At 52.9% G+C, this 11,864-nt stretch overlaps 1 protein-coding gene across 1 annotated transcript in view; it reads right to left on the reverse strand.

Moving 5' to 3' along the window:
* The window catches only part of LGR6 (leucine rich repeat containing G protein-coupled receptor 6), a 144,826-nt gene that overhangs the window by 131,118 nt on the left and 1,844 nt on the right, over positions 1–11,864 (reverse strand). The window contains exon 3 of the mRNA XM_004375284.2: positions 11,741–11,862. Coding sequence (XP_004375341.2) covers positions 11,741–11,862 — 122 coding nt within the window. The remainder of the gene's footprint in view (positions 1–11,740; positions 11,863–11,864) is intronic.

The following is an 11,864-nucleotide window of genomic DNA, read 5'->3' on the forward strand; positions in this document are numbered from 1 at the left end:
GTGTGTGTGTGTGTGTGTGTGTGTGTGTGTGTGTGTGTGTGTGTGTAGCGAAGTGACCCTGAGAGAAAGGGAACCACAAGCACAGACCTTGCCTTCAGGAAGCTCCCAGACTGAAGGGAGAGGCAATGCCCATACCCTAAGACAGCTCCCCACTCCGCTGATGTAAAAAGACCTGGCTCCTGCCCTCGAGGCGTCCCAAATCTAATGAGGCAGAGAGCTCCTGTCAGACGGATGGGAACACACCCTACACAGTCATAAGATAGGCACTAAGCCCATTGCCAACAAGTCAATTCTGACTCATAGCGACCCTATAGGACAGAATAGAACGGCCCCATATGGTTTCCAAAGCCGTAATCTTTACGGAAGTAGACTGCCACATCTTTCTCCTACAGAGCGGCTGGTGGGTTCGAACCACCAACGCTTCAGTTAGCAACAGAGACCTTAACCACTGCACCACCAGAGCTCCCCATAAGGTATGCACTACCCCCTGATACTTCCACAGGAATGGAAGTAGCATCCCTTATGTGCTAAACCCTCTCCCAAGCAGGATCTTGCTTAAGACAAGTACTTCATCAGGGAGAGATGATTATCCTCACCTTACAAAGGCGTGTCAACCTAGGTCTTCCAGCTCCTTTGTTGTTGTCAGGTGCCATCAAGCCGGTTCCGAGTCACAGTGACCTTATAGGACACAGCAGAGCTGCCCCATAGAGTTTCCAAGGAGCAGCTGGTGGATTTGAACTGCTGACCTTTCGGTGAGCAGCCAAATGCTTATCCGCTGCACCACCAGGGCTCCTTCCAGCTCCTAGTCCTGTGGTTTTCCTCTGCACCACACAGCCCCTTCAAGGGCTCCTGCCCCACCGCTTCAGTTCCGCATGCGCTCTCCCTCCTCTGTCCTCTGCCCTTCTGCCGGTTATCTGGACCTGCCTCGTGGCACTTCTCACTTCCCTTAATGTACCACAGTTATTTGTGTTCCTGTCTTATCTCCCCCTCTGAGCCCCCAGGGCAAAGGAAAGAGCTTGGGCTTTGGAGTCCCCCAAGCCTCACTCCAGCCCTGACTCTGCCCTCCCGCTGTGTGCCAAGGGATCACCATGGTGCCTGCCCCACAAGAGTCGTTGGGGGAATTCAACAGAAAGCACTCAGTACACTGCCTCCCACACAGCAGACCTTCAATCCATGCTTGTCAAATGAATGAATACATGAATGAATGAATGTTTGTATCTCTCAACAGCCCTGGGAGTTCAAGTGGCATTATCATTGTCTATTAACAAAAGGGGGCACTACAGTACAAGTTAGGGTAAGACGTAGTAGCTAAATCCACACAGTGTGCTGATGGCAACTGAGGCGTAAACACACTCTAAAACCAAAACAAAAAACTGGTTGCCTTCGAGTTGATTTCAACTCATGGCAACCCCATGTGTGTCAGAGTAGAACTGCTCCATAGGGTGTTCAGTGGCTGTGACCTCTCAGAAGCAGATCGCCAGGTCTTTCTTCCTAAGTGTCTCTGGGTGGACTCAAACCACTGACCTTTCCGTTAGTATCTGAGGGCTTCGCCGTTTGTGCCACCCAGGGATTCCTGAACACACTCCACAGCCAGGGATATCCCCCGACCCAGACCAGCACTGTCCTTCTGTACACAAATGAACATGGAGTCAACTGGGAGACCCCCAGAGACGTAGAGAAAAAAGACTCCTCAGACCAGGTCATCCTGGGAAGGCTTCCTTCTACAAGAGGCGTTAAAAGCCTCTCAGTATCTGCTGTCCTTGGCTTGTTTCCCAGGAGCCAATGATAACTCAGGTAGGGGACAGATCAAACTTGCAAATCACCCAGAGACTTGGAATAAACCTCGAGAGTATTAGTCCCCGTTTCCCTGTCTCCCCGATAAGGAAGCACCCCTCCCTGCCCTGCAGTGACCCCAAAGATGTTTTGGTCTGGGGAGGTAGGTGGCACCTCTCTCCGCCCCACCTCCCCTCCATTAGTCCATCTGCTTTGGCTTCGGGCCTGGGGACCACATCCAAATCCCTGCCACTGGTGCAAAGGAAGGCACTCACCACCCCCCTGCCACCCTCCTCAGTCTGGACACTCTCAGGAACACCCGCACCTCCTCCAGCACTTCCGAGAGAAAGGGAGAAGAGAGCTGTGCCCTGGAACAGACCTTCTGGGGCTCGCTCCCAGCAAAACCCTAGGTTGGCAGAGTTGGGTAGGTGACATGCAGTGTCTGCCTCAGTTCCCCTTTGTCTCCAAGTGCCTCTCCCAAGGGGAGTTTGAATGGATAAGTACAATAGTTCTCATTTATTGAGTACTTGCTGTGTGCCAAGCACTGGGCCAATTACAAACATCTTTCCGAGAGCTTGGTATTAGAAGGCCCGTTTCAAAGCTAAGGAAACAGAGGCTGGGAGAGGTGCAGAAACCCACTCAGGGCCACGCAGCTGGTTAGTGCTGGAGCTGAGACTTGAACCCAGGCCTGCTTGGCTGCAAATATAAGCTCTTTCCTCTAGAGCAGAGCTGCCAGGTGTGCCGAGATAGTGGTCTCCTCAGCCCCCGGGAGGTTGGGGGGCCGGATGTTGCCTGGAGTTGGCTGGACGCCTACGGCCTAGAGCAGCCTCACTGACTGACCCAGCTGCTGAACACCTTGGCTGTTTTTTGTTGTGCTCTGAGAAGGAAAAAGCAGAAAGCCCTGCCCTGGAACATCTGCCTCAGGGAGGGGCACAGAAAACGCTGTTGCGATGAAAACAAAGAAAACGCCGTGTTGTTCCTCACTCTGTTCCCGGCTCACGGCCCTCCCTTCTCCTAGAGCCCCCCACCCCGCTCCCTGGTCTGCATCCTACTGGTCCTTCAGGACTCCTTCCCCAGGTCTGTCTCCTCTGAGCGCCTATTGCCTTCCTGCAGGTCCTCCGTGAATGCTCCCGTGACTTATCCGATACTGAATTAACTTTTCATGTGTGTCTGGCTGTCTCTCCTGGTCATAGTCATCACTGTGTCACCTTCAATGCCTCACAGAGGACCTGGCACACAGTAGGTCCTCAACAACAATGTCAATGATCATCTGCACACTTTGGGATTCTGTCAAAGATAATCTGCACACTTTTGGGATTCCAACCAGAGTTCCCAGCTTCTGTACTGAGCCCCAACACCTTCCCCTTCAAGCAGCCCCCACACAGAGGCTGGCAGATGGGAGGGGAACAGGGCAAATCACTGATTCTTCCCCAGAAAGACAGCAAACTGGGATAAGCTTTGAGGAGCTGCATAGCCTGAGAGCCGAACATGCCCAGAGTCCTGCCCATCCCTTTGGAGCTCAGAAGACCCCAGCCTTGACCTTCTGAGAGGCAGTGTCATGGATTGAATTGTGTCCCCCCAAAATATCTGTCAACTTGGCTAGGCCATGATTCCCAGTATTGTGTGATTGTCCACCATTTTGTCATCTGACGTGATTTTCCGATGTGTTGTAAATCCTACCTCTATGATGTTAATGAGGTAGGATTAGCAGCAGTTATGTTCATGAGCCAGGATTCACTCTACAAGATTAGGTTGTGTTTTAAGTTAATCTCTCTTGAGCTATAAAAGAGAGAAGCAAGCAGAGAGACAGGGGGACCTCATACCACCAAGAAAGTAGTGCCAGGAACACAGTGCATTCTTTGGACCCAGGGTCCCTGCACTGAGAAGCTCCTAGACCAAGAGAAGACTGATGACAAGGATCTTCCTCCAGAGCCGACAGAGAGGGGAAGCCTTCCCCTGGAGCTGACGTCCTGAATTCGAACGTCTAGCCTACTAGACTGTGACAGAATAAACTTCTGTTTGTTGAAGCCATCCACTTGTGGTATTTCTGTTAGAGCAGCACTAGATGATTAAGACAGGCAGTATAGTACAGTGGTTAGGAGCATCAGCAATTACTAGTTGATGATGACCTTGGGAAGCTCCTTAACATCGAAAACCCTCAGTTTCCTCATCTGTAGTACTGCCTCAGAGGGTTTATTGGGATGATGTAGGCAAAGTGCTTAGCACTTAGCACATCTCATCTTTCCAGAAATGTTGACTGCTACTGTTACTGGTTAAGGAAGAGATACCAGAGTGATCACAGGTATGTCTCTCTACCTAGGTATGTCTCCCTACCTAAGAACCAGTGGGGGACCATGCTTGGTGGGCCTCAAGAACGGACCTTCCTGATGATCTAGTGTTTTCTAGGGAATGGAAACCTCAACCAGGAAGGCATACTCCCCATGGGGCAGATAGGGGAGGCAGACAGATGGGCACAAAGGGCTTCCCTGGCCCCAACCTCAGATTCCACATCTCACAATTAATCAGAGGGGACCCTGGCCCTCAGGGCTGGAGAGGATTTAAAACAGAGGGCAAAGGCCTCCCTTATAGGCCTCTGTAGGGGAGGGAAGATAGTGACAGAGAAGAGAGGGCTGAGAATGGAACAAAGGAAACCTTGGCTCTGGAGGTGCCCTGTTGTGGAGCAGCCAGGCCCAGCCCCCGCCTGCCTGCCCGCGGCCTGCACTGGCATGGCTGGGGGCGGGGGGGTGCAGTGCCAACCTCTGAGCTCTCCCTGCTACCATGTCCTTTTGCTGCTTCCAAAATAACTCTCTGCTCACTGCTCAAGTTTGGCCTGTCGGGTGTTTTTCTCTTCCTGGGACCTATTCTCCCACATCTGAAAGGCAGGAGGAGAGACTGGAATTGTCATTAGATTTGGGGACACCTCCTTTTTACCAAGAAACTAGGATAGCACAAAAAGGCTCCCACAATTCTGAGAACCCCTGAGCCAGGGATTCCAATTTCAATTCAGCTAAAAGTTGTTATTTCCAGCATGGGGGAGGGGTTGGAAGTTTCTCCCCAACCCCCATCTCTTGTACCTTTCCAAGGGGTCCACAAGTCCAGCAGGACTCCTAGTCCTCGGCCCTGCCCCCAACAGAGTGAGTTACTAGCCTAACGTCACACAGACCATTAGAGATGAGCTAACAGGACCATACTGCCCCTTGGGGTCATGTCCCAAATGCTCCACCTGCCCCCTCCTTTCCTTGGGCTACTCCAGAGAAGGTTCTAATTCTGAGGAACTCCATTTCGGGGGAAAAGCTGAACTCTCCAGACAGTGCTGACCTGGAAGCCCAGACTCTTCCTCTTTGGAGAGTTTCCCATCAAGCCCCAGATCTGGCTCCATCTCCTCCAGGCATCCCTATGAGGAAGAGCATGGCCTCCCTCATCCCAGCCCAGGGGCCCAAGAGCAGAACTGGCTCTTGGTGAACTGATTTCCCTCAAAGTCAACAGGAAGGGGCTTTATCATAAAGAGTTCCTGGGTGGGGTGAACAGTTAACGTGTTCAGCTGCTAACCAAAAGGTTGGAAGTTCGACTCCATCCACAGGGATCTCAGAAGAAAAATCAGCCACTGAAAACCCTATGGAGCACACTTCTACTCTGACACACGTAAGTCGCCATGAGTTGGAGTCAACTCCACGGCAACTGGTTTGGTTTTGGCTTTTTTTATTAGTAGGGAAGGAGGGAAAGAAGGAAGGAAGAGAGGGAGGGAGGGGGGAAGACAATCTGATGAGAATCCAGTAGATTAGAATGACATCCTAAATCCAAGGCCTGAAAACAACCCTGAGGCTCTAACCCCCATCATGTCACTACAGCTCTTTTTCCTTGGACGAGTTGTATTCCCTTTCCTCACCTCAGTTAGCTCATTTGTAGCTGAAGGAATTGAGAAAAACAATATTTATGGCAAACATTTTGTTTTGGCACTCATGATAGAAAAGGCACCCTGCTCTACATTCTTTGTCTTATTCACTCCTCCCCACGACCCCTTAAGATGGGTAATGTTAGTGTTTCCATCTTAAAGATGAAGACACTGAGGCTTTGGAAAGGTAAAGTGCCTTACCCAAGGACACACAGCGAAGAAGCAGTGGAGCTGACACTCGAGCCCATGAGCGCAGGACTCCAAAGCCCATGACCTTCATATTCCCGGGCCCAGCTCCCCACTGGGTACCCTCTCCTGTGCCCTGCCTAGCTCTCTCCCTGGTGGGCATGGGTCAGTGGGGGAAGCAGGCTGCGGCACGTGTGGGGCCAACAGGGTTGAGAGCCCATGGAATGGGGGGAAGGCGGGGTTAAGTAGGGGTGGGCTGGAGGCCAACTCTGCTCTGAGCCAGGCTTTCTTCTCTTCCGCCAGCCGCCCCGCCCTGCCGCGCCCCATGCCTGCTGCTGCCAGAGCCGAGAGGTTTCCTTTTTCTTTTGCCTAGGGCTGTTTCCTGCCTTTCCTTTTAACTGGGGTGTTGGCTCTCCCACACTCTCACCCTCCTCCAGCAACCCCCCGGGGTCTGCCTTCTGATGGTCCTGGCCTCTCAAGCCCCACTTTGGAGTAAGGCTGGCCCAGGAGGTCCGCAGAGGACCCTATGTCCTGAAGCTCCCCTCCCCGTCCTTCGTCCTTCTCCTCTGGGCCCTGGTCTGGGCGCTGCCTGGATCTCCCCGTTCTTCTCTCCTTCCCTGCCCCCTACTGCCCGGTAGTTCTCCCCGGAGAGCTTTCTCATGCGGCACTCGGGGAGGAGACTCAGAGTTGCTTTCTCCCTGCCTCTTCCACTCTCTGAGTTTTCAGTCAAAACCTGTGCACACTGGGGTCCAGAGAAGTCTCTGTGCTTTCATGGATCGAACAGCAACTGAGAGACTGGGGATTAGAACTCACAAAGTCTGAGTTTCAGGAGTCACCCAGGCTCTTACAGTCTGTTAGAAAGGGAAATCAAGTCCAGATAGGGCAGGATAGCCTTGGAGGTGAGGAGTGAGGCCTGGCACACTGACCTCCCCAGACACATCCTCCCCAAGGCCGCTCTCCTCCAGGCCACATGCTTCTCTGCCTCCTCACATGGCACCCCTGCAAGGGTCCCTCTAGAACACATTGTAGAGCAGGCTAGGGGCTTGCATGAGTTGTTCCCTTCCCCTCCCCTCCCCTCCCATGAAGCTCCAAGACTGCACCAGCCAAGAGAAAACTAAAGCTCTTCCTGGTCCCCAGTATAGCTCCCCTCCTCTGACTCCTTCTTGTCAGCCCCGCTGTCTCCTCTCACAGCCCCTGACACACACACACACACAAACACACACCCCTATCACACACCTGTCCCAGAATTCTGCTTACTCTGCTGCTCCTCTCCTTCCAGTGCTGGCTCCAGGATCCCCTCCTCCAGAAAGACCTCCGTAACCAACCCTTCCTGGCCCTGGTCGCACTGATAACATTTAGTGAGCTCTTCCCATGTGCCAGACACCATAGTGGCCACTTCAGTGGATCCATACAACAACCCTATGAGGTAGATATTAGCTCCATTTACAGAGGAGGAAACTGAGTCACAGAGTGGTTAATCAACTGTCCCAAGTCACACAGCTAGTAAGTGACAACTCAAGCCCTGTTCTGTTGTGACCAGTGTCTGTGCTCTTAAACCCTCTGCTCTCTCTTCCCAGCATCCTGCCTCTATCTCTTTGGTCATAGACATCCCCAGGCAGTCACGAGGGGGTTGCAAATTATCGTGAATCTACACACACACACACACACACACACCCCGTGCACTCATGCACACACCCCATTTGACCTTTCAAAAAGTTCAATGTCTATCACAGGTAGCCTTAAAGGGGGTGGAGTCCCAACAAGGAGCCTGATGTGGGGTTTGCCTGATGGCAGTGGGTGATGGAAATGGTGCTTAGGGGTAACTGCAAGTTTATGAGCCTCAGGCCTTTTATGGCTAACTGACCAAGGCATCTTTTTTCATGCCATCTGTTTCCTGATAGTGCTCACCTTTAAGGGCAAAAGGAGGGGCTCAGAGTAACTACCCAGATTCTCCTCTCAGGGACAATACTAGATATTATTGCCCAGCAAGTTTTGTTGTCTGTATATTCCGGCCTCATCCGTGTATATGTGATGGGAGACAGCAAGGGGCATCGTGCCTTCTCAGCACTGTCAGACACCCAGAGTCACCCAGACACCCAGAGTCAGGGGCTCATCTCCCCCTGGGTCCTACCAATTTCCAGAACTGGTCCTACCCAGGGAGAATTTCCAAACCCTGGTGAGCCTCACTGAGACTACAATTTGGGAGGAGGTTTGAGAAGGAAGGAAGGAAGGAAGGTACGAAGGAAAGAAAGAAAAGGCACTCAAAGGATTGTGGGTATTTGAGTCCGTCCTCCCAGACTTGAGCAAACAGGGCAAGCAGCATGAGGCCTCAAAGTGGTAATAGTTTTGGACTTGAATGGCAAAGCAAAGGATACCAGTTGGCTATAAAGAAGACTTAATGGTCTTCCCTATAACCAAGATGGAGGGAAGCAGAGGCATCTACAAGAGAGTTATTGGCTAGAAGGAGGGAATCTCACCTTCCTGGGGTGGGGAGCAGAGGTAAAGTAATTGTTATGTGGGCAGGGTTAAGGAACACACCAGAGGGCCCACAGGTATCTTCTGGAGCCCACAGTTCCTTGGTGCCTCCTGTGGGTCAACCTACAGCTCTTTCTAAGGCTCTCCAAGTACCCTACCCATTGCAGTATTTCAGTCTTACCTTCTCAACACTCTGTCAGGAGGATCTAGTGCTCACTTCCCTTCACAAACCCCAGTCCCCAATATTCACCAACTGGTTGAATCCCAAGCCCCTGGAACTAGCCAAGCATTGATCAGTCAACCCCCCACCACACACCACTCTTCCTCCTGCCACAAACCATTCCCTGAAGTTTCACACTCACCCCCGGGCTCAACTTCCCTTCTGTGTGGGATCTTGTAGCTTATCTCCACCTCCACTGAGCACTCAGTGAGAGGCATGATAACAATGGCTACCATTTACACGCAACTCCTCTCTGCCAGACACTGTGCTGGGTACGTTATACGTACAGGTCATCTCATGTAACCCTCCCAGCCACCTGCTTCTCTCCGCGTGCGCATGAAGAGCCTGAGGCTTAGCTGGAGGAGTTTAATGATTCCCAGTAAGTGGTAGAGCCAGGAAGGAACCAAGGTTTGAGTGGCAAAGACAGAAAGGTACCGCTGGTGATACCATCAGATACAAACATGCGTAGTCTGCAAGTGCTGGGTGCTTCTTTTAACTGGCTACAGCGGGCATGACCAGGGTGAGCATTTCCAAACATTGCTGAGAAGGAGAATGAGCCCCAAGGCCATCCTGTCCTGATTCTATTTAGTAACAGCCCTCACCCCTACATCTCCCTCAAATGCTAGGCTGCTCTCCTGAGAGAGCAAAGAAAGAAGGCTCCTCCTCTGAGCCCCCCTCAGGAGAACCGCCACCATCAGGAGTCCCTTCACATACCTTCCAGATAGGACCCCTCCATAGCCCAAGGCAGGGGACGTGGTCCTGTCCCACATCCCGCCAATATTCCACACCTCCTTGCTAAATTTCCCACATTCAGGGGCAGATTAGCCAATAGGCAAGGTAAGCACAGTGCTTACCTTGCTTACCAGATCATCTGTAGTGAACAATTCCACATTTTTTCACCACATCAAGGATTCTGCTTCTAGGTCTGGCTGGCATCTGTCTCTCTCCCAACCCCACAGCACTTTCCTGCAGAATCAAAGCCTCTTTTCAAATTTACAGTCCCTGACAGGGGTGGATGACCCAGTTAAGCAAGGTAAGCACGGGCTTCCTTGTGCTTATTTACTAATCTGTCGTGAACAATGTCACTACAGATGATCTGGTAAGCAAGGTAAGCACCATGCTTACCTTGCCTGTTGGATAATCTGTCCTTGTCCACATTGTCTTGGGACCCATACTCCCTTTCCTCCCCTCCCTAACTCTCAGAGGCATGATCTGAGGCTTGGGAGAGAGAGGGGCTTTCTCAGTCTGCAGGGAGACCCAAGACCAGCTCAGAAAATCCCACCTCCACTGAACCCAGATACAGACAGCACAGCTTCAAAGGAATGTTGACAAGGCAGGGGGGGAAAGTTTTACATCAGCATGGATGGTGGAACCCTGGAGTTCCAAAAGTGGCATTGTACCTTTCCCTCCCCGGATTCTTCCAGAAAATAACAATAGTAGTAATACACCAGTCTAGAAAGACTTAGGTCCTGGGAAAGGAGGACAGGCCAGTTAACTTCTGAAGGCCCTATCTCCCCTGCCCCCTCAACCTGGGCACCAGACCTTACTTCTGCTCCCCCAGAGAAACCAAAACCAACCCCGTTGGTGTCAAGTTGATTCTGACTCACAGTGACCCTATAGGACAGAGTAGAACTGCTCCACAGGGTTTCCAAGGAGTGGCTGGTGGATTCAAACTGCTGACCTTTTGGTTAGCAGCCAAGCTCTTAACCACTGCACCACCAGGGCTCCAAGAAAAGCTCTAGAGAAGTTTTCAAACTGTTTCTAAGCACAACCCTGCCTTCAAATGAAACAATGTCATATATAAAAGGCTATAAGTGGGCTACTCTGGGGGGCTGCAGGCGTAGGGGCCAGAATCTGCCCTCCTCTGCCAGCTGCTGAGGCCCATCACAGCCACATGGGGCTCAGACTACCAGATTTTGCCTTGTAGCCTGTTGTTTGCTTCTGCCTTCTGCCTGTAGACTGTGAAGGATTCATTTGCCCTTCTGAAGTATGGGCATTATTCTCTCCCTCTTACTGCCTCCCCTGCCCCAGAGCCTGTGTCAAGTGGGGACAGAGAGATTGGGAGGGGAGCCCCATGACAGGTTGCAATTCAGGACCCCCACACCCCACTAGGACACTGCCTAGCACTGAGGGCCCTGGTCCCACTTAGCACAAGAAACTCTGGCCAGCCTAGCTCCCCTCTTCCTCTGTACTCCCAAGTCCTGGAACCCCAAAGCCATGCAGGGCCTCTGTCAGTCCAGAAGGAGCTGCAGGGCACCACCCCTGAGGCAGACGTCCTCAGACCTTCCCACCGCTCAAGGGAAGAGGGTGATGGACAGGGCGGGGCTGAAGGAGGCTTCCTTTCCCCAGAGCAGGGGGGAGGCAGGAGGTAGGTGCTCTAGAAGTGCTCTCACACCCTCCTGCTGTCCAGGTGGCATGAAGCCAGAGCCCCCAGCCCTCACGCTCTAAGGGGAAAGCACCTCTGAGCTGCCCTCAGGACAGCTGCCCCCAATAAGGTCCCCTTCACACGCCATCTCAGCCCAACTCGGACTCTAAAAATGATTCTCTGGTTTTCAGCCTCGGTGCCTGCCCACAAATTAGTGTCTCCGACACGGCCTCTCGGGACGTGACTTCAGGGAGGCCCCAAGGGGAGTCAGAAGGCCTCAGGGAAGGGAGATGGTGTTGGCAGGGTCCCTCCCTGAGGGAACAAGGCTGGGTAAGCTCCCTCTCCCAGTTGCTAGGACACCCCCCCAAAGCCACCCAGCCTCAGTGTGACAGCTCTGTTCCCCTTAACATGGCAGAGGAACAGGCAAACTTTCCACCCACTGTATCCCCCTTCCCTCACCTCTACCCCCAGTTCAGTCAGCTTTGCCCTCAGCCACTGTCCTGCTGAGAAAGAGGAGACAGGGGAGAAGCAGCAGCCAAGCCTGGGCTCCCAGAAGGTGAACCCATTAGCACATTGACCAACTGGTAAACCAAGCTGGGGACAGGGGAAGCCTGGACTCCTAACTCGTCTAATCTTTAGTCTCAGGCTGCTCTCCTCAATCCCAAAGCGGTCGACTTGGAATAGGAAGAGCCCTCCCCGGGGTGCCCATGCCCCCATGCCCCCATGCCTCGGGCCACCACCTGGGCAGGTGCCCTCCACTGAGGCCCGGGCGGGGCGTTAGCAGGTGGCCAGGCAGGAGCAGGGAGGGCCGTGCAGGACGCGTACTCACAGGTAAGCCGTCAGGGGGTCCAGGTCCCCCGGCACGGCGGACAGCCCGAGCTCAGAGCAGTCGGTGGACAGCATGATGCCGTCCTCCTGGCAGTGGCAGGGGGCTGGGCAGGTGGCGGACCCCG

Source organism: Trichechus manatus, unplaced genomic scaffold (genome assembly GCF_000243295.1).
Source record: "Trichechus manatus latirostris isolate Lorelei unplaced genomic scaffold, TriManLat1.0 scaffold00035, whole genome shotgun sequence".
Lineage (NCBI taxonomy): Eukaryota > Metazoa > Chordata > Mammalia > Sirenia > Trichechidae > Trichechus > Trichechus manatus.